Raw genomic sequence first — 27597 nt, 5'->3', positions numbered from 1 at the left:
CGAGCGACACAGAGAGGGAGGGGGAAGGTAATGTATCCAGGAGAAAGTATTCTGCATTTAAAGAAATTAAAGAATATCGGGGCAACTGCGTGGCTCAATTGGTTACATGTCTGACTTTGGCTCAGGTCATGATTTCACAGTACACGAGTTCAAGCCCCGTGTCAGGCTCTGTGCTGACAGCTCAGAGCCTGGAGTCTGCTTCAGATTCTGTGACTCCCTTTCTCTCTGCCCCCCCCACTAGTACTCTCTATGTCTCTCTCTCTCTCTCAAAAATAAATAAAAACATAATTTTTTAAAGAAATGAGAGAATATCATTACTGGTAAAACATCAAATGTGCATGTGTGTGTGTGAGAAAGACAGAGAGAGAGAAAGAGAGAGTGAGAGAGAGAATGAAAAGGTGCTAGGAATGGAAGATATTGAATCTAGAAACATAAGTAGAAGGAATACAATGAAAGATAGGTGTGGCCTTTATTCTAATAGCAAGAGGAGGCCTCTGAAGGACTTAAATCAGGTGAACAGTGTAATCAGATATACCTATTTTAATTTTTATTATTGAAGTATAGTTAATATACAATGTTAGATTGTATACAATATTATTGACATACAATATTAGATTCAGCTGTACAAATGATTTTACAATCCTATACATTATTCAGTGCTCACAAAGATAAGTGCAGTCACCACCTGTCACCAAATATTGTTATAATATTATTGGGTATATCCCTATGCTGTAGTATTCATCTATGTGGCTTTTTTTTTATAACTGGGTCTTGTTGTTTTATCCATTCTGACATCCTATGTCTTTTGATTGGAGGATTTAGTCAATTTACATTCGGAGTAATTATTGATATACATGAATTTTGTACCTATTAATCTCCTTCACCTATTCAGTTCATTCCCACTCTCTGCCTTCTGGAAACCATCAATTTGTTCTCTGTATTTATTATAAGTCTATACAAAAAACAAAAACAAAAAACAAAACAGAGACATACTGATCATATTTACTTTTTGAGGGATATGAAATAACATCTGTCTTGCCATCCTCCTCATTTCCTACCCTCTAGAGTGCCTTTATGTGGCTGAAAACCCTGGGGGGTTAAATATAATTGATTTGGGCAAGTAATAAATTACTTTCAATATTGTAGGGAGGCTTTGAAAATAATCAAGGGCTCAGAAGGGGTGAATGCTCCCTTAACATAATAAGACCATTAGCACTAAGCTGGGTTGGCTTTGATAATTTTGTATATGTTAAGATTCTTTTAGGAAAAAAAAACAGCTCTGGTTCAGAAAAGGGACCCTTTTCTCTACCACCCATGGAGTGGGAGTTCATCTTCCCCTTCCCCTAGACAATCAACAGACAACTAAAAACAAAACAAAGCAAAATGAAAACTCTTAATCATTCTCCTTTCCACCAGCTTCTGACTCAGCATAAACTGAGCTGAAGCAAAAGTGATTAAGAGGCATTGGACTTATTAAGTGGCACAAAAAGGGTCTTGGTGGCCAGAATGTTATTATACCAGAAGTGATAGAGGAGGAGAGGACTGGCATCCTTGATAAGGCAATATCTTAAGGGAGATGACTTTGGCAAAGGGCATAGAGAAAGTGGGAGTTAACAGTTAATAGAACCTTCTTTATGTGAGCCCTCCTGTCAGATCTGGGACATAAGAATTTGCTTATGAGATTTATGGTTAAAACACAACCCATGGTCTCTGCCCCAAATTCAGAAATCTACATCACCTTGAGGTAATTAGAAGGGTCTTCATAAAAGAACATTTAAACAGGCTTCATGGTATGGTAGCTCTTTGGTATAAAGAAGGAAGATGAGAAATCTGTGTCTTCAAGGAGCAGAATAAATCCCACACCAAGGGATCGCATGGTACAAGACTTCACTCAACTCATGCCCTACTGGGCAATAAAAAGTACCAACTGGTTAGTTCCCTATCTGGAAAGCTCTAAGGCTACCCTCAATCCTTTTGCCCCCAAGATGAAATTTATGATATACACTGAGGGGAAGAACAGAGGGTCTTCCCTCTTAGATTAGAAAAATCATCCTGGCGAGAGTGAAGAGCCTGTATTGGGTGGGAATAAGACAAGAGATCCAGACAGAAGTCATTCCAATAATTCAGTGAAGAATCAAAGCTTGCTATGATGTGGCAGTGAGATGGAGAAAAAACAATTGATGCAGAGATTGTGAGCACTTGTCAACTACTTTGCACGCAAGGACAGGAGACATACAGAGAGATATGGAGTTAAGTGTGGTGCCAAGTTTTCTGGCTTGAATGACTGGTTGGATTGGCATCCTTATTAATGGGAAAAGGAGAAACAGAAGAGTAGACACTGATGTGGGCATATAAGTTATTTTTTCAGTTTCTGATATTTGCATCACATATCTTGGAAATAATGTCACATAGGCAGATGAATTTATTTGTTTTCTTATTGCTTCATTCTGGAAAGTGTTTCAGGTGATCTAGAAGGCATAAATAAGAGAATTAAGCACTGCACACATACTTAGATGGTGATAAAAAATCATTCATTGGGTTTAGCAGTGATAAGGCAAATAAGTAGGGGAATTCTAATAACAATGATTTAAGCATAAGAAAAAAAATGATAAGTAGAAAAAGTAAGGTTCCAGAAATGAGTTTTAAATAGAGGGAATTGTAGAGGAAAATAGCTGAAGGTAGATGGAGGCCAAGGGGAAGTAACTGTGTGTGTGTGTGTGTGTGTGTGTGTGTGTGTATGTGTGTGTGTGTGTGTGTGAGAGAGAGAGAGAGAGAGAGAGAGAGAGAGAGATTCACACAGGGATGTGTCAGAATCCTGCCTTATGTCAGAATCCTGTCACTCATCATTAGGAACCTGACTTACTTGCAGTATGATGATAAATAAAATACTATAATAGCTATATTATTATAATGATCTTAATAGTCATAAATCCATAGCCTGGATTTTCTCAAATCTTCCAGCTTTCTGGGTTCTTTCAGACCTTTTAAATTAGGGGTTGCCATTTCTGGGTCAGACTTTATTAAATTATTTTAAATCACTGAGACAAAGATTTTAGGAAAGCAAGAGTTAGATGCCATGAAAAGGTGCTTTTTACCCTTGATTACCTTCAAAGTGAAGTGCCGAGAAACTCATTCATTCCACTATTCATTTATTCAATACAAATATATTAATTTTCCAGCATGCTCTAGGAACTATTTTAGGAGCTTTGAATATGCCAAATGTTCAAAGAGCTTACATTCTAGTGTATTAACAGTCAACCAAACACACAATTAACAATACATAATTAACAACAAATACACAGTTAACAATAAACATAAAAATTCAAATTATGCAATATGTTAGAAAGTAATGTGCTATAGATAAAGCAAAAGTTAGATTAAGGTGAAGTGTATCAAAAGTTCCATGAGTGAGTAAGGGCTGAAATTTTATGTTATTCTGGTAAGCTTTAATAATATTGAATCATTTGAGCAAAGAATGTAAGAAAGTGAGGGCCTTAGCAGTATGTTCCAGTCAGAGGGAGAGTCATCATAAATGTCCCAAGGCTGAAATATGCTCAGTGTTCAAACAACAACAATGAGGCCCTTGTGACTGAAGTGATCCAAAAGAAGGGAAAGTGGTTGGAGATAAGGTCAAGATATAGTTAACCATTTTCACAGCTCTTCCTGTTAGTGAGATAGGGAGCTGTTGGAGGACATTGACCAAAGTAGTAATAGAATTTGACTTAGGTTTTAAAAAAATCACTATGCTTGGTTCACTACTAATAGAGTACAAGAAGATAATGGTGGAAAAAGGGAAACCTCCTTTTTTTAAAAAGTTTATTTATTTATTTATTTATTTATTTATTTTGAGAGAGACAGAAACAGAGCAAGTCAGGAGGGGTAGAGAATAAGGGAGAGAGAAAATCTCAAGTACACTCCTTCCTGCCAGTGCAGAGCCTAATGTGGGGCTTGAACCCATGAATGGTGAGATCATGACCTCAGCTAAAACCAAGAGTTGGAGGCTTAACTGACCAAGTCACCCATGTGCCCCATGGAAACCTCTTAAAAAAATGATTAAAGTGAGGGGCACCTGGGTGGCTCAGTCAGCTAAGCCTCCAACTCTTGGTTTTGGCTCAGGTCATATATAATATAATAATAAGATATAATATAATAATAACAATATAATAAGAGATTTGGGTTCTGGAAGCCAAATGAAGAAAATGCCTCATTGAAGAGGACCTAATGAGTTGTGTCACATGCTATGAGGAATAAAGCAAGATGATGACAGAATTAACCATTGAGTTTAACAACATGGAGGTCGTCTTTGAACTTTGTAAGAGCAGTTTCAGTTGAATGGAGGTGGTGAACGCTTTTAAAAGAGAAGAGAAAGAATTGGAGACAGTGAGTGGGTATAAACAACTTTTTCGAAGAGTTTTGCTTCAAAGAGAATCAAAGAAATTAGGCAATAGCTGGTAGTAGAAGTTTGAATAAGATTTTTTCCTTACAATATGTATTACTCATGAATAAGTTATAAATTAATGACATATAGAAAGATGGAAGAATTGCAGACGGATCTCATTGAACATGTAAGAAAGAATGGGATATAATGCATCAGCATAGCGCCTGGCATTAAATAAGAATTCTTACAGTTTACAGATGGCATGTGTATGTGGTCCAGGACCCCTGAATTCTCAAAAACCTTTCATTTAGTCAATTTATTGATTAATTAGTCATAAATTATGTTTTATAGTTATTGAAAGTTATTTATTTAGATATATGATATCCCTTTTAGTTATCTTGTCTATCTGAATACTTATACATGTATTTACATTTAAGTCTTAGCCTGTATCCTCCAAAGGCTTTATTTAATTAGGAAATGGCTGTTGTGAGGATTATCTTCATTTTTCATCATTGCCTCATCTTCACACCATTATTACCTTTCACTTTGTGTTGTGTCTGCCTCAGCCTAGTGATAGTGATGTTGTCAGCTAAGAATGCCTGAGGCACTCACTTGGGCCCATGTTACTTGTGGCAGCCCTCATAGACATTTTCCTGCAGTGAATGTTGTGTCTGGACACACCCTTATGGTTCCTGTTATGATTGCAGAACTCACCTCAGCAACAATCATTAGGGAACTTTGAAAAAAAAACAGTGTTTATTTGTTACATTTCCTGGAGGGTACAAAGCACATCCGAATCACACAGTGATGTTGTGGGATGTGTAAGCGAAGGAGAAAGGTGATGGTTCTGCCTTTAATGGCATCCAAGTTGGGGTGCCTAGAGTTTTGTGGGCTTATTGGCCAATTTAAGACATAATAGTGGGAATTAAAGTGTTGTAAAGGAAAAGCAGGGTCACTCAAGTGGTCAGTCACCTAGGTCAATGACAGCTTTCTAAAAAGGAAAACTTAATGGGTGGGACAGACTGGCTCTTTACTAGTTGGAGTGGCTGGCAATACTTTTATTTGAAAGAGATGTCTTTAAAATGGATGCCTTGGTACAAAATAGACACAGAGATCAAAGGAACAGAATAGAGAACTCAGAAATAAGCTCACAATTATATGGCCAATTAATCTTTGACAAATGAGGAAAGAGTGTACAATGGGAAAAAGATGGTCTCTTCAACAAATGGTGCTGGGAAAACTGGAAAGCTACACGCAAAAGAATGAAATGGAATCACTTTATTACAACATACACAAAAATAAATTCAAAATGGATGAAAAACTTAACTGTAAGATCTGAAACCATAAAAATACTAGAAAAGAGCACAGGCGGTTATTTCTCTGACATTAGCCATAGCAACATCTTTCTAGCTATGTCTCCTGAGGTAAGAAAAACAAAAGTAAAAATAAGTTATTTGGACTACATAAAAAAAATTCTGCACAGTGAAGGAAATGATCAACAAAACTACAAGGCCACCTACTGAATGAGAGAAGACATTTGTAAATGGCATATCCAATAAAGGGTTAGCATCCAAAATATATAGGGAACAAATACAATTCAACACTTAAAAAAATAATCTAATTAAAATGGGTAGAAGACATGAATAGACATTTTTCCAAAGAAGACATACAGATGGCCAACAGACACATTAAAAGATGTTCAACATCATTCATCCTCAGGGAAATACAAAGCAAAACTACAATGAGATATCATCTCACATCAGTCAAAATGGCTAAAATCAACAACACAAGAAACAACAAGTTTTGGAAAGGATGTGCATAAATGGAATCCCTCATGCACTGTTGGGAATGTAAACTGGTGCAGCCACTCTGGGAAACAGTATGGAGGTACCTCAAAAAGCTAAAAATAGAACTACCCTACCATCCAGTAATCACACTGCAGGATATTTACCCAAAGAATATGAAAACACTAATTTAAAGGGATATAGGCACTGTATGTTTATCGCAGCATTATCTAAAATAGATAATTATATAAACAGTTCATGTGTCCATTGAGTAATGAATGGAGAAGGAAGAAGTGGTACATATATGCAGTGGAATATTACCCAGCCATAAAAAAGAATGAAATCTTGCCATTTGCAATGACATGGATGGATCTAGAGAGTACAATCCTAAGCAAAATCAGTTAGAGAAAGACAAATACCATATTATTTCACTCATGTGTGGAATTTAAGAAACAAAACAAATAAGCAAAAGAAGAGACAGAGACAGAGGGAGAGAGAGAGAAAGCGAGAGAGAGAGAGAGACCAAGAAACAGACTCTTAACTATAGAGAACAGACTGATGGTTACCAGAGTGGAGGTGGGGGAAGGGATGGGTGAAATTGGTGATGGGGACTAAGGAGTGCACTTGTTGTGATGAGCACTAGGTGTTGTAAGAAGTGTTGAAGTGCTATATTATACACCTGAAGCTAATATAACACTGTATGTTCACTATGCTAGAATTGAAAATAAATAAATAAATAGATAAATATAAATAAATAGATACTTTTATAATAAAAAGTGTAATGACAGGAATTTACATTATAATTAAAAGACCCCTAATTGTCAGGCACTTACACTAATCCATTCTGGTGTGCCATGGCATCAGAGTTAATGGTGAGGACACAAACAGCCTGGAAAGCAGATATGTTAAAAGTCAGTGTTAGGGCACACTGTAACCCAGAGATTACACATCTACTTAGGGTTGCAATAACAAATCCTGTAAGAATTATATAGGCAAGGGGCACCTAGGTGGCTCACTCGGTTAAGCATCCAACTTCAGCTCAGATCATGATCTTATAATTTGTGAGCTCCAGCCCCTCTGTGCTGACAGCTCAGAGCCTAGAGCCTGCTTCAGATTCTGTGTCTCCCTCTGTCTCTCTGTTTCTCTCTCTCTCTCAAAAACAAACATTAAAAAAAAGAATTTTATAGTTAATAGTTTGAAATCCCATCTGTAGCCATTCTCCCCAACTTGAGGGGTCCAGCCATGAAAAATATGTCAGTGACCTCAGAGGCTCTGGTTGTATGTTTAAATATTTGGGAAATATTGTGGACTATTTTAACATCTTAAGCATTCTGGTACAAGTAGGTATAAAACTTTTCTGAGTTGTTGACATACATATAGCAAGTGGTTCTGGAGCAGACACAAACTTCTCCTTCCTAGACCAGTAGATAATTTAGGGCCAGGTGGTTGCATAAAACCATTTGAGCAAGACAATTATGGGACTGTTGCCAAGTAACAGGGTTTTATGGAGTCATTATATGTGCCGGGTTAGGGTGGCTGATAATTGTTGGTCGATCTTAATTATTCAATATTTGGTGGCTAGGTCCACTGCACCTGTGCCCAGTCCATTCAGTCCTAGTAGAACCTAAACACCCAGGACTGAAGGATGAAAACAGATCTTTTGAGTTGGTGGTAGCAAGCCAGAATAGGAAATGCAGGGGTTCTCTACCCTCAATATAAACCTCCAGTGGTAGGCAATATAGTATGTGGTGTAGTGCAGTATGTGGCTCTGAGGAAGCCAGTTAGAGGGCTGGTGGAAAAAATGTACTAGGTGAGAGCCTTGCGATGTGACCCTGAAATAAGTTCCAAAGGCAGAAATTCTCAGTGTAAAGGACTCATTGAATCCTCTGGTAAGAAACCGGGGAATTCATAATCATTCACTGACTCTGCTGTTAGAGTCCCAGTGGTGTGTTAAAGGGATTTGCAGACCAAGAGATCTTTGTGTCTGGGCACCAAATCACCGAAATAGCCTTGAAAGCTACTCTAACATGACTCCTTGAAGAGAAATTGAGGCAGAAAATGGGTGAGGCATCTAACTGAAGGGAAACTTGGGGCAAATACATTGTTGTTAATTGGAGTTGACTGAAATTGAATATAGCCAAGTAAGCAGGGTGCAGGCAATTGGGGCCAAATGACAAGTCCAGCAATTTTTGACTCCCAATTTGTGGGTAGCCTTCACAGCCCATTGTATAAAACTGTCAATGGTGTTTGTAAAGAAACTTGCTGGTGTTGTGGAAGTTATATGAGAAAATATGGTAGAGAATGTCATAAAAGTGGTGGGGATAATTCTGGTGAAGACTTGCAGTTGCCTGGTCAAGAATTCCCACTTAAGCAACCAAAAGCAAAAATTCAAGGGGAGCAGGAAAGGAATTCTGAGTGGAGGTCACCAAAATTTATGATCTTAGTCTAAATATATTGTATAATAATACCCTACTATTAAACTTTGGGGGACATTGAGTTAATACGCCTTTTTCTTAAGTCATTATTCATAGGGAAATAATAAGCTCTATAGATCTCACCTCAAAAATATTAGTGGAGTACATATCCTTGAGTATGAGCAGCATGCTCATCATAAACCCCCAAACACTCAAAAATTCTTCATTTAAACTGTGTCTAGATTCCATTTGATTTTCTTCATCTAGATTTTATATAAACAACCCTGCAAATGTGCTATTCCCATTTTCTCTCAGATGAGTAAACTGAGCTGTAGGGACACTTAAGTAACTTGTCAAAGCTAATAAAACAAATAGATGGTGTTATCTTCTAATCCTTCACATATCTAGACCCAAAATGACTTTACTTTGTCTACACAGTTTAGTGGGTTTACTGTGTCTACACAGTTGAGTGTCCCACTCTTCATTTTGGCTCAGGTCATGATCCCAGAGTCGTGGGATTGAGCCCTACTATCAGGCTCCATGCTGAGTGTGTATCCTGCTTAAGATTCTCTCTCTGTCCCTCTATCCCTCTCTACTGCTCTCTCTCTTTAAAAATTATATATATATATATATATATATATATATATATATACACTGCCATTACATATAATATACATTACATATTATAATATATATATTACAGGGGCGCCTGGGTGGCTCAGTCAGTTGAGCGTCTGGCTTCGGCTCAGGTCATGATCTCATGGTTTGTGAGTTCGAGCCCCATGTCAGGCTCTGTGCTGACAGCTCAGGGCCTGGAGCCTGTTTCAGATTCTGTGTCTCCTTCTCTCTCTGCTCCTCCCCTGCTCGTGCTCTGTCTCTCTCTCTCTCAAAAATAAATAAACTTTAAAAAATATATATATATATTACATATGTACAATACATATATATTATATATGTAAAATAAAATATGACACCAGCAATTATGAGAAACGTAGCAAAGGAGAAAAATCTGTAAACTGTCAAGACTCAGCCTAAATGCCTCTTCTTTAGATCTGCCCCAAATGCCCTAGCCTACTATGCCGCTCTTATGTTTTGGAACATTTGCTTTTATTATTACAGAGTCTCAGAGAACATGAAATCTGGCCTCATTTTCTAGTTGCTTGGCTAATCAAAGCCCTAAAAGGGAAACTATATTAAGAATCAAAGTCTTGGTCATGATTAAGATCTCATTAAATGCCAATCACCATGCACCACAGCACAGGTGAAACATTCAAGCGTTCTGGCTCATTTGACCAATCATGAGAATGCACCTGAAATACTTCCAACTATAAGAATTTGAATTGACCAAGAGACCTAACTACTGTTCTTTGAAATCCATTCTTGTATTTATATCAAAGCCATGTTTCCCATGAGCTACTCCCAACTAATGGCTGAATATAGCTAGGTCTATTTCTGAGAGAAATTGGACTCTAGTGATGATGGACTGTGGCTTAAGGACTTATGGATGTCCTTTTGAGCCCCCATTAGACTTCACAGCTGTCTAGGATGCTTCCATCCTACCTTCCTTCTCTCTGTCTTTCATTTGCAAAGTTGGTCTAAAGTATCTCCCAGTCTTCCTGGACCTCTTCACATTTTTTTTTTCTTATAGAAGTTTACCTAAGTAAAATCCTTGCATATTTAACTCTCTCTTGATGCATGCTTCTCAGATGACCCACGCTATCACCCTTTGTTAACCATTTGGGTAACATTCTTTTGGAAGAGACAATGTTGGAAGAAATAAGAAAAGCCAAAGTTGAGGCTGAACCATTGCCCTAGGAAACAAAGAAGCATAGCAAGAAGAGTGCTGTTTTACAAATCTAATGAACCAGGCAGACTCCAGGCAATGGTACAACTGGCCCCTTATCCAGAGACAGATAAGGAAAGATAAGATCCAGAGTATCCTGCAGTCTTGTATGCCCAGCAGCTCAGAGATGTTCAGTCCTTAACTTTGTGACTGGCCCCTTTTATGATGAAGATATATGTGCTTTTCTCCTTGTATCTTTCTCTTTTTAGGACACCCATTCCCATCCCCCACATACGCTTACTCCAAATCAAAAGGGTGGGAAGAATGGGAGGGGGGAGTCAACTCAAGAGTTCTGGAATCAGACAATCCAGGTTCAAATCCTGGCTCTGCAACTTTCTGGATGTGAGCCTGTCCATGGGCAAAGCACTTAACTTCTCTCCTGAGTGTTGTGAGAACGAGGCCATCCTTATAGACTTATTTACACATTGTCTACTACAAGGTAAAAACTTACTTGAAAGGATCTACTTTTTTCCGGAAAAAAAGAAAAGAAAAGAAAAGGCTTCTGGGTCAGGGCTTCTAGCCCAGTGAAATTCCTTTTTTATCTGTTCTCTGTACCATGAAAAGTGAATGTAAAAAAAAAAAAAAAAAATTTAACACGTATTTATTTTTGAGAGCACAAGCACGGGAGGGGCAGAGACAGGAGGACAGAGGATCTGAAGCAGGCTCTGTGCCTACAGCAATGAGCCCAATGTGGGGCTCCAACTCATGAACTTCGAGATCATGATTTGAGCCGAAGTCAGATGCTCAGCTGACTGAGCCACACAGGCACCCGGAGAAGTGATATTTTTTTTTCCATTTGATTCTAAAGATCCTAAAGATTCCATAAGATTCTAAACATGACAATTAACTCCATAGTGGTCACTGTGTTATTCAAATAGTCAAATAGTTTTATTCAAATAATCTATTTGTACATTTTAAATAAGTTACTGCACACGGTGTTAAAAATATCTACCACCTTGTGAATTCCTGAATTTCCCCTATATGTTCTGCCATTTTGTCTTCGTATTTTCTGAGGCTATGTAATTACATGACCACAAATTTAAAATGTTTTTAACTTCCTGGTAAATTGACATTTTCTATGCCTTACCGTGCCTTAAAATTAACTTTCTCTGTGAAAGAGAAATGTATGACTTCACTTATATGAGGACTTTAAGATACAAAACAGATGACAAAAGGGAAGGGAAGGAAAAATAATATAAAAACAGGGAAGGTGACAAAATATAAGAGACTCTTAAATATGGAGAACAAACAGAGGTTTGCTGGAGGGGGTTGTGGGAGGGGGGATGGGCTAAATGGGTAGGGGCATCAAATCTACTCTTGAAATCATTGTACTATTTGCTAACTTGGATGTAAATTTAAAAATAAATAAATTATTTAAAAATTAACTTTGATATAAATAAATTTAGAAAATATTCCTTTTGGTCTACTTGCATTTAATTTCCAGTATTACTGCTTACTTTCTATTTTTCTTGCTTGTGCTATGCCCATTTTTCTTCTTTCTTACACTCTTACAAACTTATTATTTTTTATCCTCCTTTTTCCACTTTATAGTTAACTATTCTAATAATTTTTCAAAAAAAACCATCCTGTTTAGAGAGGACCATGAGAATGCAGAATATTGAATATAAAGACCTGTGCATATGAGTTACAGGTTGAATTATTATATGTCAATAGCAGACAGTACCAAGCTTTATCAGTAAACCTATGTCTACATCTGTGGGAGACCTGAGAGTCAGCTCTGTTGCCATAGTGATTACCAGCAATGAGTCATTATTGGATCCCTACAGTGAGAATGTGCTGTGCTTGGATGAAACCACTTAAACAATTTTTTCTCACTGGACTCTAATTAATCATATCTTTGCATCTTTTATTCACACAACCCATACTCATAAAGGAACTAAATGTACTAACCCATAACACTTAATTTTCAGGCCTGCATTTATTTTATTTTACACACACACACACACACACACAGGTTTCCCCCACTATCTAAAAGTAGAGTGTTCCTATGAAAATTTCTTAAACCAAAATGGCATAAAGAAGTCATTACCATTCCTTTACATGGAAATGTTTTTTAATATTCTCAGACTCAAAAAAGTAACCTCTCTTGGGCTTTTATAATATCATAAGACACATCTTGCTAATGGATGCACAGAATAAATAAAGATCAAGTGCAGACACTCACAGACACAACTCAAAGCTATGGAGCCTTAATGCTGACATGCTGAGTGCAGTTCCCTGGAAAGGAGCTTGGTGGGGCCACTCTTCCTGTTCTGGGTGTGCATTGTCTCTATAACAGCTCCCTGCAAAACAAATGCTGAACACTATTTTTTATTTTCACCTTTTTTGGTAAAGGGTTTGGATTTCTTTCAGTTAGTGAAAACAGGTACTAATGTAGATCTTTTATAAAATCAAGTGCTGTAACGCAAACTCTCAAAAAGTGGAGATACCCACATATATTTTCCTGTATGTATATTTACTTAATTATATGTATATATTTACACACAAATATGTATATGTGTGCATGTGTATAGAGACCCTTGAACAAGATAGGTTTGAAAGGCACAGGTCCAATTTTCCAAATTGGAAAATTTGGGGATATTTGTGACAATTTAAAAAAGCTCACGGATTAATCATGTAACCTAGAAATACTGAAAAAGTAAGAGAAATGTTAGATATTACTGTAAGAATACAGTATGTAATGCACATAACATATAAAATATGTGTTGTTTATGTTACAGTAAGGCTTTCAGAAAACAACAGGCTATAAGTAGTTTTTAGAGAGTAAAAGTTATTCATGGATTTTAAACTGTGTGGGGTTGGTACTCGTAACCCATGCATTGTTTAAGTGTCAACTATCTATCTATCTATCTATCTATATAAATACATGCATTCATATATGTATATATTTTTAAAATACACATATTCTTTGACATACAAATGATTTATCAGATTTTTATTCATATATAAGCAAAACAAAGCAAGTATAATTTTATATATTATATACATTTAATATAATTATTACTGACTTTATAGATAATTCTGTAAACTTTTGCACATTTAATTCTTACTTACCACTATATATTTCCAGGTTAGCCCATGCAGATTTCCTCATGCTTTTTTTGTTTGCTTGCTTATTTTTTAAATGTAACTGCATAATATGCCTCTGTATGTCTATACTGTTTTTTAACCAGTTACCAACTGTTGGAATTTTTTAGTCATTTCTAATCTTTTACTATATAACAAAAGCTGCAGTTAACTCATTGTACTTGAATGATTTCATACGGGTAGAATATACCTGTAAATCACATTTAAATTAAAAAATGGCTGGTCAAAGAGTATGTATATGTGAATTTATGATTTGATTGACATGATCAAGTTTTACTTTATGGAAATTGTACCAATTACACTCCTACTAGCAATAAATGAGAGTGACTATTTCCCCAGCTCTCAGTACAATGTACTTTCAAATGTTTGGGTCTTTGACAAAATGAAAGAAGATTGAAACTCCATGTAGTTTTAATAAGCATTAGGATCAGAGGGGCGCCTGGGTGTCTCAGTTAAGCAGCCAACTTCAGCTCAGCTCATGATCTGGCAGTTCATGAGTTTGAGCCCCACATCATGCTCTGTGTTGACAACTCAGAGCCTGTAGCCTGCTTCAGATTCTGTGTCTCCTCTCTCTGTCCCTCTCCCACTCGCACTCTGTCTCCTTCTGTCTCTCAAAAAATAAATATTTTTAAAATTAAAACAATAAATAAGCATTATGATTAGTGATGTTTAACAACTCTTCTTGCCTTTAAATCTATTTGTATTTTGTTCTCTGTACAAGGTCTACTGATACTTTTTGTCAATTTTTATTGTTATTGGTCTTTCATTGTTGTTTTATTGGATCACCTTATAAGTTATGGAAATAAGTTCTTTCCTTGTTTTATGAATTCCATTATTTTGTAGTTTGATATTTTGTTCTGGTCTTGCTCATGTCAAACTTGTTAGGGTCATTTTAAGTTGGTCACATATATAAGGCAGTGCAGTGGCTGTGAGAATGGGCCCTAGAGTCAGATCTGTCACCAACCTTGTCACCATGGGCACATCTCTTAACCTCCCTGAGCTTCACTTCTCTCAGCTGTTACAAGAGGATAACAATCTTACTTACCTCTTAGGATTGTTGAAAGGATTAAATGAGATAATGTATCCTACAATAGAAACTGGAACATAGTAAAGCTCTATGGAGTTGCTACAGTTACTGTCAAAATTTCTTTAAGGCTTCTGTAAATCAGGTCATAGAATTTTGACTATTAAGATTTAAATAAAAAACATTATCTTATGTTGATTCTGTTGATTTTTGGTTTCACAATTATATTTTATATTTTTATATAAGTGAAATTTATACTGGTGTAAAGTATAACATATGAATCCCATGTTTTAGTTTCCTGAGCTTACCTATCAATTTTCATCAAATAATCTAAGTTATTTTTGTTAGAATTTTTACCATAAACTCAATTCTCATACGTGTCTGTCTCTATTTCTGGACCCTTTTTATATAACTTTTTGATCTCTCAATTCAAGTGCCAATACCTCACTCTTCATGGTGCTGGCATATGATAGTTTTAGGATCTGGTAAGGTTCAAGACTGGCTACTTTTCAATTCTAAAATGTTAAAGTTCTGGCATTTCTTCATATAAGTTTTCACAATAGCTTTATTTATTTTTCTATTCATTTGTTTATTTATTTATTTTAGCTATACATGATCTATTTTTACTTGTCTTTGTCTGTTTGGGATACTATAACAGAATATCACAAGTTGTTGGCTTAAACAGCAAACATCTATTTCTCACACTTTTGGAGGCTGGATTCCTGAGATTGGTAATGTCAGCATGGTAGGATTCTTTGTGAGGGCCCTCTTTCTGTTTGCAGATGGTCACCTTTTAGTTGTGTCCCCATATCCTCATGACCAAATTACCTTCTTATGTTCTCACCTCCAAACACCATCACATGGGGAATTATGTCTTCAATATATGAATTTGGGTGAATACAAATATTCAGTGTAGAGCATTCCATCTCCAGCCAAAATTTTCACATGCAAAATAAATTCATTCCATCCAACAGCCCCCAAAATATTACCTGATTTCATCATCAACTCTAAACTCCAAAGTTTCATCTAAATATCAACTAAATCCAATATGGAGGAAACTTGAGGTACTAATCATTCTGAGGCAAAATTACTCTCCAACTATAAACTTGTAAAACCAAATAAATTATGTGCTTCCAAAATATGATGGTGGGGCAGGCACAGGATAGACATTCCTATTACAAAAGGAAGAAATAGGAAACAAGAAAAGGATGACAGGTCTTCAGCAAGTCCAAAACCTAACAAGGCAAACTCCATATCTTAGAGCTTGAGAACAATCTTCTTTGGCTCTATGGTCTGCTTTCTGGACCCAATGGGCAGTGGTCCTCTCCCTGCAGCACTGTTAGGTGGGAGTCACACCCCCAGGGCTCTGCCAAGTAGATGTCATGTCCCCAAGGTTCTGTGCAGCCCTATCCCCACAGCTTAGGGCAGAGGCTGTCTGGCCTGTTGAAGCCAAGGTGATGACACTCACTTTTGAAACTGAGGAGGCACCCTGATGATCTCTGAGTCACCTTTGAAGAATAGAGCATGTTGTCTTGTCTTGAAGAATAGAGCATGTTGAGAGCCAAATAGTTCTTATAGTCCTGTCTTGTAAAATCCAACAAATTTCACTCATGGCCTTCCTTCATTCTATCTTCTCTCTCTGTTCCCTTAAACTCAAATTGGTTGTGTTCTTGTTGGGGCAGCTGATTAGGCCTATGGTTCACACTCACACAAATATTGTTATCAAATAGTTGGTCTGCCACACCTTAGTTTTCTCTTCTGAACACACTTATTTTTGTAATATAGGAAGACTTGTAATTTTTGAAATCTTTATTTTCTGGTTCCTTTTTGCTTAATAATTCTGTCTTCAATTCATTTCTTTCTTCTCACATTTTACTATATGAAATCAAGAGAAGCCAAGGTGCTCCTTCAACACGTTGCTTACAAATCTCAGTTAAATATTCACTTTGTCACTCACAAGTTCTACTCTCCACAAAATGCTATTATGTAAACACAATTCAGCTAACTTGTTTGCCACTTTATAACAAAAATCACACTTTCTCCACTGTCCAATGACATATTCTTTATTTCCATCTGAAACCTCTCAGATTGGCCATCATTGTCTTTATTTCTACCAATTTCTGTGTGTTTTTTGTGTATTATCTAAGAAGATACAAGCTTTCCCTACAGCTCTCCTCTTTCCTTCCTGAACTTTCACTAGAGTGAAAGACCTTCAAAAGTCTCTTCACACCAATATCATTTTTTCTAGCATGTATCTCAAAACTCTTCCAGTCTCTACCTATTACCAGTTCCATAACCATGTATATCTATATATCTATATATCTATATCCATATCTATATGTACACACACACACATATATATACGTATATATCTATATGTACACACATATATATATCTATATCTATATATCTATATATCTATATCTATATGTACACACACACACACACATATATATATATATATATATATGTACATACACACACACACACATATATATATATATATATATATATATATCACCCTACTTGGTACCAACTTCTGTCTTACTTCAGGCTACTATAGCAAAATATCATAGACTGGGCAGCTTAAACAATTAACTTTTATTTCTCAGTTCTGGAGGCTGAAACTCCAAGATCAGGGTGCCAGCATGTTGGGTTCTTGGTGACAGCCCTCTTTTTGTTTTGCAGACAGCCACCTTCTAGCTATACCATCATATTGTGGATAGAGAAAGATTCTCTCTCTCATCTTTCCTTGTGAAGACACTCATGCCACATATGAGGGCTCCAAACTCATGATCTGATTACCTCAGAAAGGCCCCAATTCCTGGGGATTAGGGCTTCAATATATGAATGGGGGGGGCACAAAAATTGAGTCCAAAGCAGTATATGATTAGGATTATGTGAAGTCCATAAATTAAATCAAATAATTGACATAATGGTGATATTTGTTCTCTATCAAATCCCATGGTATATGTTTTCATTTCTTCAAGTACTCTCAGAATACTTCATGTGTTTAAGTAAATTTACTTTCTCTTTTTTCTTTATCTTTTTTTCTTTCTTTTTCTTCCTTCCTTTTCAACTTTTTCAGATTTAAGTTTATTCTTATGTACTTAAAATTAGTTTCCATTAAAAAATGTCTTTCTTACATTCATTTTTAATGTCTTATTATTTATTTATTTTGAGAGAGAGAGAGAGACAGAAAGAGAGAGAGAGCAGGGAAGGGGCAGAGAGAGAGAGAATCCCAAGCGAGCTCTGAGCTGCAAGCACAGTGCCTGATGTGGGGCTCGAAACATTGGATCATGACCTAAGCCGAAAACGAGAGTCAGACACTTAACCAACTGACCCACCCAGGTGCCCCTCCTACATTTTCTACATGGCTGATGTTTTATAAGTGAAATGTATTATTATTATATTATTTTTTCTAAGCACCTTACTTATTTCTTTTGAAGTTTTCTGGACAGTTTTGGAGTTTCAACATATAATAGTGTATCATCTGCTGAAAGAAATAAATTTATATTTTCCTTTGAAGTTTATATATCTATTTCTTTTGGTATTGTATGCAATTGCATTATCAAAATGCAGTTGACCCGTGAACACCACAGGTTTGAACTGTGCAGGTCCATTTATATGCAGATTTTTAAAAAATATATAGTATGCATTATAAATGTATCTTCTCTTTCTTATGATTTCCTTAATAGCATTTTCTTTTCTCTAGCTTATTCTGAGAATATAGTATATAATACATATAACATTAAAAATATTTTTAATTGACTTTTTATGTTATCAGTAAGGCTTCTGGTTAACAGCAGGCCTTTAGTAGTTAAGTTTTTTGAAGTCAAAAGAAGTATGTGAATTTATGACTACACAGGATGGGAGTGTGGCACCCCTAACTCCATGTTGTTGAGGGATCAACTATAATGTTAACTGGCAGTGAAGAGGAGGGATCTCCTTGTTTTTGCCTGATTAAAGGAGATAATTATATGACTACACTCCTTTGACTTATTAAAAGGATAAACATGCTGAAATATTTTATTCTGAATTTTACTAATATTTATTTTTTTGCATTTTGCATTTTTCATAAACTTGATCACTAATGTGTGTGTGATTGCATAATGTGCTTTTCATTCCTATTTTTTCATTTTCTTAATTGATAATGGTTTATTTTATAAATTGTGAAAAAATCAAATCAGCCTTAATATTTAATATTTTATATTATTTACTTTCTTTCATCTCCTTTATTTACTTTCTTAGTTATGTATTTTTGTGACTGTCTGCATTAAAAAAAAGACATATACTACACAAAGCAATCTACAGATTTAATGCAATCCCTATCAAAATACTAACAGCATTTTTTTGCAGAGGTAGAGCATAAAATCCAAAAATTTGTATGGAAACACAAAAGTCCCCAAATAGCCAAAGCAACCTTGAAAACAAACAAACAAAGCTGAAGGCATCACAATTCTGGACATCAAATCCTATTACAAAGCTGTATTGATCAAGCAATATTGTACTAGCCCAAAAATAGACAGATCAATAGAACAGAATAGAAAACTCAGAAATGAACCTACAACTAAATGGTCAATTAATCTTCAACACAGCAGGAAAGAATAGCCAATGGGAAAAAGGCAGTCTTTTCAACAAATGGTGATGAGAAAACTGGACAGCAACATGCAAACGAATGAAACTAGATCACTTTCTTACACAATACACAAAAATAAATTCAAAATGGATTAAATGTGAGACCTGAAATCATAAAAATTCTAGAGGAGAATATAGGCAGCAACTCTTTGACATCGGCCATAGCAATTTCTTACTACATATGTTTCCTGAGGCAAGGGAAACAAAAGCAAAAATAAACTAGTGGGACTTCATCAAAATAAAAAGTTTCTGCATTATGAAAGAAACAATTAAAAATAAAAGGCAACTTACAGAATGTAAGATGATATTTGCAAATGACATATCTGATACAGGGCTAGTATATAAAATATATAAGGAATTTATAAAACTCAACACCCCCTAAATAAACAATCCAATCAAAAATGGTCGAAGGTGGGGCGCGTGGGTGGCTGAGTCATTTGAGCCTCCGACTTCAGCTCAGGTCATGATCTTACAGCTTGTGAGTTCGAGTCCCACGTCAGGCTCTGTGCTGACAGCTCGGAGCCTGGAGCCTGCTTCAGATTCTGTGCCTCCTCTCTCTGCCCCAACCCACTCGCATTCTGTCTCTGTCTCTCTCAAAAATAAATAAACATTAAAAAAATTTTTTTAAGTGGGCAGAAGACATGTCTTCTCCAAAGAAGACATCTAGATAGCCAACAGATATATGAAAAGATGTTTAATATAGCTAACCACCAGGGAAATGCAAATCAAAACTACAATGAGATATCACCTCACACCGGTCACAATGGCTAAAATCAACAGCACAAGAAACAACAGGTGCTGGCAACGATGTGAAGAAAGGGGAACCCTCTTGCACTGCTGGGGGGAATTCAAACTGGTACAAACTGTAAAACAGTTCCACAAATACTTAAAAATAGAACTACCCTATCATACAGCAATTGCACTACTAGGTATTTACCCAAAAAATATACAAAATACTAATTCAAAAGGATGTGTGCACACCTATGCTTATATCAACATTATCTACAATAGCCAAACTACACAAATGACCTAAGTGTCCATGGATTGATGAAGGTTATGGAAGATGTGATACACACACACACACACACACACACACACACACACTATACACACATATAATGGAATATTATTCAGTCATTAAAAAAAGAATGAAATCTTTCCATTTGCAATGACATGGATGGAACTAGAGTTTTATGATAAGTGAAATAAGTCAGAGAAAGACCAATACCATAAGATTTCACTCATATATGCAATTTAAGAAACAAAACAAATGATAAAGGGAAAAATAAAAGAGAGAGAGGCAAATCAAGAAACAGACTTAACTCTAGAGAACAAACTAATGGTTACCAGAGAAGGGTGGGTGACAGGAGGGTGAAGTAGGTAAGGAGGGCACTTGTGATGAGCATTAGGTGATGTATGGAAGTGCTTAATCACTATATTGTACACCCGAAACTACTATAACACTAGATGTTAAATGGAATTTTAATAAAAACGTTAAAAAATAGACATTATACTGCATATGTATGCAATATATGTATCTATATACATATGTAAATATTTATACTTCATACATCTGTATTATGGTTTTTTTGTTGTTTTTTAAGAGAGCGAGCAAGCACATGCATGAGTGAGCAGCAGAGGGGAGAGAGAGAATCTTAAGCAGGCTTCCTGCCCAGCAGGGAGCTGAGATGGAACTTGATTTCACATGAAATCATGACCTGAGCCAAAATCAAGAGTCTGATGCTAAACCGACTCAGCCACCCAGGCGCCCCATCTGTATTATGTTTTAAATAAGCATATTGATCACAAATTTAGTTTTCTTTTATTTGGATATATGAAGATGTCCAAATGATTATTTTGATATATTAAGATAAGTATTGTCTCATATTCTTCCATTCTTTTTCTCCTGGAATATAACCTATTCCTTTCTGATTTTTATATTTATTTAAATATTTCATTCGAGATGTTTTAGCATCAATATTCACAAATGATTTTGAACTCTAGTTATCTTTGCATTGTACTGTGTTGGTAACATTCTGACACTGATGATATATGTCATGCATAAGTTATATTAACTATCCCTTTTCTTCTGGACTGGCTTATATAGCATTACAATATATTTAAAGGATTTAGTACATTTCTGGGCCAAATGTCTTCTCCTTTCCTTTCTTTGGGGGGCAGGGCTAAGTACATTCCTGACAACTTTAAATTTTCATTAGCAGTTGGTTTGATCTTTGTCTTCTAATGTTTGAAAAATTATATGAATATAGATTTTAAATTTCTTTCCCATTTGAGTGTACTAACTTCAGTGTAACAAGAATTTATCTATTTCTTTACTGTGTTTTTATTATTGATTTCTTCCTATTTATTGTTTCCTATTTTGTTCAATTGCACCTTGTCCTTTATTTTTTAAGTTAATGTTTTATGTTATTTTTTCAAAGAAATAGGTTTTATATTTCTATTTTCTGATCCACTAATTTTTGCTTTAATGATTCTTAATTCTTTCTGCTTACCTCTGTATATTTTGCAATTTCTTTAAAATTTACAGATTTGAATACCTAATTATGTAATTTGTCTTTCTAAACAATGTATATTGCTGAATTACTTTGAATGCACTCTTTCATCAATTATTGTAAGAGATATTTAAAAGAAGTTTTGAATGGTAGTGGCAAATTTTCTTGTATTGAACTTGGAAAATATTGCCTGTACTAATAATTTTTCATACAAATGTGTTTCATTATGATCTGATAGTTATTTTTGTTAGTGTGCATTCAACACTGGAAAATGTGATATATATTTTTTATGGCAAAAATTCTGACACATATTAATTTACTTTTTTGCACTAGTGCTGGGTTATTTTCCAAGACTCCCTTTTCTCATCCCTACCCCAACTCCATCTCACACTGAGGTTGCAGTTTAGCATCTGCTGTGGAAACAAAAACCACGATCCCAAAATGTTTACAAAAGTGCAAAATAGAAGACAATACGGGTATCAACTATGGACTGGAAATGTTTCCCTTTAAGATCTTGAAATTCAGTAAATGGATTTAATGCCATGTGAGACAAAGTGGTTTCCATATGTTAGAGGGGAAGGGGTACTAAGTAAACTTTTAGCATATTTTAAGTCTGCACATCTACCAAATTTAGTCATGTGAAACATAAGCAAATCAGACTCGTTTCACACAGGCATTTTTTGTGTAAAGTGATACCATCTGTCTGGACTCCTGGGTTGAGTCCATGAATCCAAGTGGAGGAGGGGCCAGCACAACTCTGAATCACTCACAGAACAAACTTTTGTGTGGCAAGGGCTCCTTTGTTTCTGACTGAAACAGGGGTGGCCCAGCTGTCTTCATGAACAAGCCCTTGGAATACTTTGTATAGCTATGGTGGCAGTGACATCCCTTTATTTGACCTCTAAATGAGCTGAGGAGGGAACAGGAAATCCTTTTTTAAACATCATTTTATTTTTTATTTTATTTAGACATCCATCACAAATAATACACGTTTTTGTTGTTGTTTACTATATATCAGAAATTAAATAGCACATTTTTAGTTTTAACTGAATGACTTTGGTTGAAAAAATTATTCCATCTTTTTGAAATTATGACTATAAAGGTAATGTGCCTCCATGCTACACAAAACTTAAACTAATAATGTTACTTTAACACAAGTTCCAAAGATTTCAAAAAGAAAAACTTCATGGAGTATTAATTCTTGTGCAAGCTCTTCTCAAGTACACAAACACACATACGTCCTATTTTTTACACATGTCACTTTAAAAATCCCAGCTATGTTTCAAGTTCTTTGTCCAGATTACATTTGGTCATCATAACAACCCTGTAAAATAGATGGTGCTGTACCCATTTCTCATATAAAAAAGTTGAGGTATAGAAAATTTAAGTGACTTTCTCCAGATTGCACGGCTGATAAGAAGCAGTCAAGATTGTAAGTATTCTTTGTCACCAAAACCATTTTATCTTCTGATAATTCTTATTCCACTGTATCTCCTTAACTTTATTATGATCGTTCAAGATGCTATTTGAATAAAAACATGCTATTTCACAACATTAGGTAGTGTATACTAGGACAAAGTTTTCAAAGCTTTCCAGGCTCAACTTAAAAATCTCTCCTTGAGAGCAGCTTAGCCACTATTCAAAGCTCATTTTTTTTGAGACTTTGGTCTCAGTACAGTTTTTGTGAGTGACCCATCTGGTCCTTTTCTTTGGTTGTTTGGTCATCTGAGCCCTCTTTCCTCTGCAGTACTGGGGTGGCCTCAGGGGAACCAGCATATTTGAATTTTGTTTTGAATCACTCACCCTGCATGACAGTAAGAGTGAGGCTTCTACAGCCTCTTGATTGGTGAATTCTTTGGATAAAAGGAATCAATATGGAAGAAATATGACAAAAATATACTTACCAATAAAACTAGGAATCATGTAAGAAGGAACAGGCAGTGTAAAAATATAGGAGGCTAAAGCATGTTATGAGTAAGGGACTAAGAAATACCAAGTCCACAAGGCAACAGATTAAGCTCCACAGCCCCCACATTCTCTAGGAATTTATTTATGTCCATCTCTTTGCCACCTGGCTGAACCATTCATACTAAAAGATTGCATGTGTGTTTCCATTAGCAATATTCAGCTGGTCCTGAGCATGTAGGTGAGGAAAGAGGCAGCATGGTGACTGTGTTGTAGAAATACAGAGTTCCATTTGCAGTTCCAATATGTCATAGTTATATGGGCAAGTAATATAACCTCATTTATACCTCATTAGGATTATGAGAAAAATTAGAGCACGAGTACCTCATAAAGTTGGTCTAGGAGTTAAATTAGTGCTTTGGAGAGTGCTTAGCACATGTCACAAACTGCAAATGGACCCTGTCTTTGCTGAATAGTCAGGGCAGTCTGAATCTCCTGGAACTCACGCATCTGGTATATTTCCACATGTTAGCCAAGATAACAATTCTGCAGTTGATGCATACAGCATTTTACACATTTTACACTGGATAGATTATTAAAATTGTGCTATTCAATTGATATTCTTTATTTGCTTGTTCAGTTACTGAAAAGATGTATGAAAATTGCCCATTTAAATTTTCTATTTTTCTCCTTATCAATTATTTATTTGATTACCAGATGGCATATTATTAAATGAATACAAAATTGGAATAGTTTTATCTTCCATGTAAATTATGTTTATATACCAACCATATTTATCTCCAGCAATGTGTTTATCCTTAATATCAACTGTATCTATTACAAAAGCCACAGCATTGTTATTTAGCTTTTCATTCTATTACTTTTAATGTTTCTGTATTCTTACACTGTAGATGTGTATTTTAAACAGCATTTAGCTTCATTTTTATTTTAATCATGTCTGATAATCTTTGAGTTTTAGTTTTTAAACCATTTTCATTTAATCTGATAGTGTAATTGTGCTATACTATCTCCTTATTACTATTGTGTTTAGTTTTTGTTCCTTTATACATTTCACTTTTTTTTTAATCTTTTCACTCTTATATTCTGACTGGTTCCAATATTTTTATTATTCTATTTTCTCTTTCATAATTTTGTCATTTGTATGTTGAAAACTTGTCAAAAGCCCCTTTTTTAATGTCAAGAGACAATACAAAATATTAATACAAAGAACGGTATATCTGAGTTCAAGGCTGATTGTGCTGTTATAAGGAATGTGATTGTGCTAAATCGCATGGGAACACACATTTGTGTATTTATAATAGGAGTGAGCTATCGATGCCACCAAAGGAACTACCAATGTCCTACTTTGTAAGTCCTTTATCTGTGTCTGCTACATTTGACTACAGCCACTTGAATATGTTTTCATTAGATACTAATCACTGAAGCCTGTGAAAAGGAAAGATCATTTACACACTTCACACTCACAACAGCAAATACTATTAGCCTTTCGTTTTCAGCTTCTAGCTCTTCCAGATATATGATAGTGTATATGTTTTATATATATCTTGAAAGATATAACTTTTACACACATTTATATGCAAATATATAATTCTTAAATATATACTTTGAAATGTAAGTAATTTCACATCAAGCTTTACAGGATAAAAACATGTAAACATACGCACTTGGTTCTGGTCAAGTAAAACACAAAACCACAAGGTAACCACATGTTAAAGAGTGCACTTGAAGAGGAATGAGGGAAAGAACGGACATGTAAACAACAAAGATGAGCAGTTGTACCACAAAGGCCCCGCGAGGGTCCATTTCTTAAGGCTGTAGTAGCAAAAAGCTCCTTGTTCAGTTAAGACTTCTCCCTTCACCCTGTCACATTTATTCTTGAGGGACTTCAAAATGAGTGTGGAAATTCTGTAAACACTAGACTAGAACTGAATCAATCCTGTTGAAAACAGAGATGACAAAATAAACCATAAACTACAGTAATATTCATTTCATCGAACAATAACTTTAAGGACTTTGTTACAGTTTACCACAGTAAAACAGCATAACCCTGAAATGAGGATGGACAAGAAAACAGAGATGAATGCTTTGTAAAAATGGCTTCCATAGCCCCTGTAAATGATAGATGTGTCTATAAACAACAAACAAGCAATAGCAGATGACAGACAGAGCCTTAGCACACTAGACCACATGCCACAGCATAATGCTACAGATTCAAACTGGAATATTTTTCCAGCTCATAAGGAAGTAAGTCCCACTGGTCCTCTGAGGAAAAAAAAAAAAGCGCACTCTTTCCCAGTGAAAGAAAACACTTAAACAACAGATTGGCCAGCCGAAGCATGACAAGCTTTTTTTTACTGCTTTTAAAGGGCATCTCGCCCTCTCCCACCTGAGTAGGCTCCAAAAGTTGACTGCAGTGAGCACCGGATGCCTCAGCACCCTGCCTCTGAGGATCCTCTCCTGGGCCCTCAGGGGTTGCATGCTTGTAAAAACAGTTCTCTCCAAATGGGCAGTAACCCCTGCCTTCAGCAAAATACCTGCAAGTCTTGTTGCTCATTGCCTCCTTGTACTGCTGAATAAGTTTCTGTTTCTCTTCCTCCTCCTCCACCCAGAACTCACTGGGAATGACAAAGTTGGAGGTAACCCTGCACTGTGGACAGGACTTGACGATCCTGTTGCCAAACTGTTTGTCAGTTCTCCACCTGCGGATACACTTAAGACAGTAGGTGTGGTTGCAGTTGGAGAGGATGCCAAAGCGGCAGTCACTAGGGTTGACTTTCTCATAGACAACCTCCATGCAGATGCCACACACCTTGTCCATACTTCGCTGCACTGCAAATGAGAGTTCCATATCCTTCTCGTGTGCTTCAATGCAAGCCTTTGTATGGTCTGCCCTCTGCACAGCATCCACAGGGTGCAAGACCTGAAGCCCACACATATCGCATATCTCTCCATGGATATACATACAACTCTCCCCACGAAAGCACTGCCCCATGGCAGCATCACGGCAAAGCTGCTGACCCCTGCCCACTGCAATCTGTTCCCTCTCAGTCACTGGGCTCTGTAGAGGAGCCCTGGGAAGAAAAGGGACCATGCGGCCCCTATAGGGTTGCCCGGGAACAAATTCAATAGCATTCTCCCAGCCTTCTACACTGGCTCCTCCTGCAGCTTCAAGGCCTGCATTGTCTCTCTCAGCTTCAAAGAAACCCCTTTCAGCAGCCAAGCCAATCACAGGCAAGGAGCATGAAGGCGCAGCAGAGGGGGCTTTCGCCACTTCCTGAGGCAGGGTCTCAGTATGCGCAGCCGTGCTAGGGCCTTGGTCTGCAGAGGCCCGAGGCAGTGAACCATGGCCCTCCCTGGCCAACTGCTGGCCTGAGAGGTCATGTGAGTAGCGACAGTTCTCCCCCTCCTTGCAAAGCCCATGCAGATAATACCTGCAGATGACTTGCTTCGTCCAGCTGCCACCACTCCGGCCCTGCAAGCGACTGGGCCCAGCCCCTCCCCCTGCAGCCTGGGCAGGCCTCAGACGTGACGCGCGAAGGGGGGCCGGACCTGTAGCCGCAAATTGCCGGAAGACCGGGCGAGTGCGGAGACTAGGCCCAGGTGCACCCTCCCCTGCTGCCTCGGCACCCGTAGATGCCCCAGGTGCCTCAGAGGCTTCAGTGGGAGCTGCAGGCTCTTCCATGGCAGCCTCTTCCCCCCAAAAGGTACCGGAACTTCCCCTGTGTGCCTTCCTTTGGGCTAGAGGCCCGGAGGGTAGCAGCCGGCACGGGGACCTTGTTTCGGGGAAGTGTGCATCTCTTTTCCTTTCCCCCTGCTCTCTTCCTGTGACTGTGGTTCCTACTGCCTTCTCTGGGCAGGCGCGGCGGACACTTCCTGTGGTGGCAACGTCAATCCTCTATTCATTCCGTACGGTCTGTGCAGCGTGCACGGTGATTGCGGATCTTCCTTTGTTCTCGCAGCTGGGGCTGC

The 27597-nt window shown here is 36.9% G+C and overlaps 1 protein-coding gene across 2 annotated transcripts; it reads right to left on the bottom strand.

Annotated features, from left to right (window-relative positions):
- Nucleotides 1-260: 260 nt before the first annotated feature.
- On the bottom strand, nt 261-27397 carry MKRN3 (makorin ring finger protein 3). Of its 2 annotated transcripts, XM_047864052.1 has the most exons (3): nt 26015-27397; nt 6996-7051; nt 261-2468 (listed from the first exon to the last, which is right to left on the bottom strand). In XM_047864052.1, exons 1-3 carry the CDS (start codon nt 27308-27310, stop codon nt 2435-2437), a joined length of 1386 nt encoding a protein of 461 aa, XP_047720008.1. In that variant the 5' UTR covers nt 27311-27397; the 3' UTR covers nt 261-2434. The 2 variants fall into 2 exon arrangements, with proteins under 2 accessions (XP_047720008.1, XP_047720009.1); XM_047864053.1 differs by lacking the exons at nt 261-2468; nt 6996-7051 and adding an exon at nt 24621-25564.
- Between the last annotated feature and the right edge of the window lie 200 nt (nt 27398-27597).

Source organism: Prionailurus viverrinus, chromosome B3 (genome assembly GCF_022837055.1).
Source record: "Prionailurus viverrinus isolate Anna chromosome B3, UM_Priviv_1.0, whole genome shotgun sequence".
Lineage (NCBI taxonomy): Eukaryota > Metazoa > Chordata > Mammalia > Carnivora > Felidae > Prionailurus > Prionailurus viverrinus.
This window is presented reverse-complemented; position numbering and strand designations above follow the sequence as displayed.

Bases quoted from the DNA above. Each gene is read 5' to 3' on its own strand.
- MKRN3 (XM_047864052.1), bottom strand. From the start codon at position 27,310: ATGGAAGAGCCTGCAGCTCCCACTGAAGCCTCTGAGGCACCTGGGGCA. The intron at 7,052-26,014 runs GTGGGAGAGGGC...TCTGCTTTCCAG, and splicing joins AACTTTTGGAGCCTACTCAG to GCTGTTTGTGTCCTCACCAT. The intron at 2,469-6,995 runs GTAAGTGCCTGA...TATGCCTTCTAG, and splicing joins GCACACCAGAATGGATTAGT to ATCACCTGAAACACTTTCCA.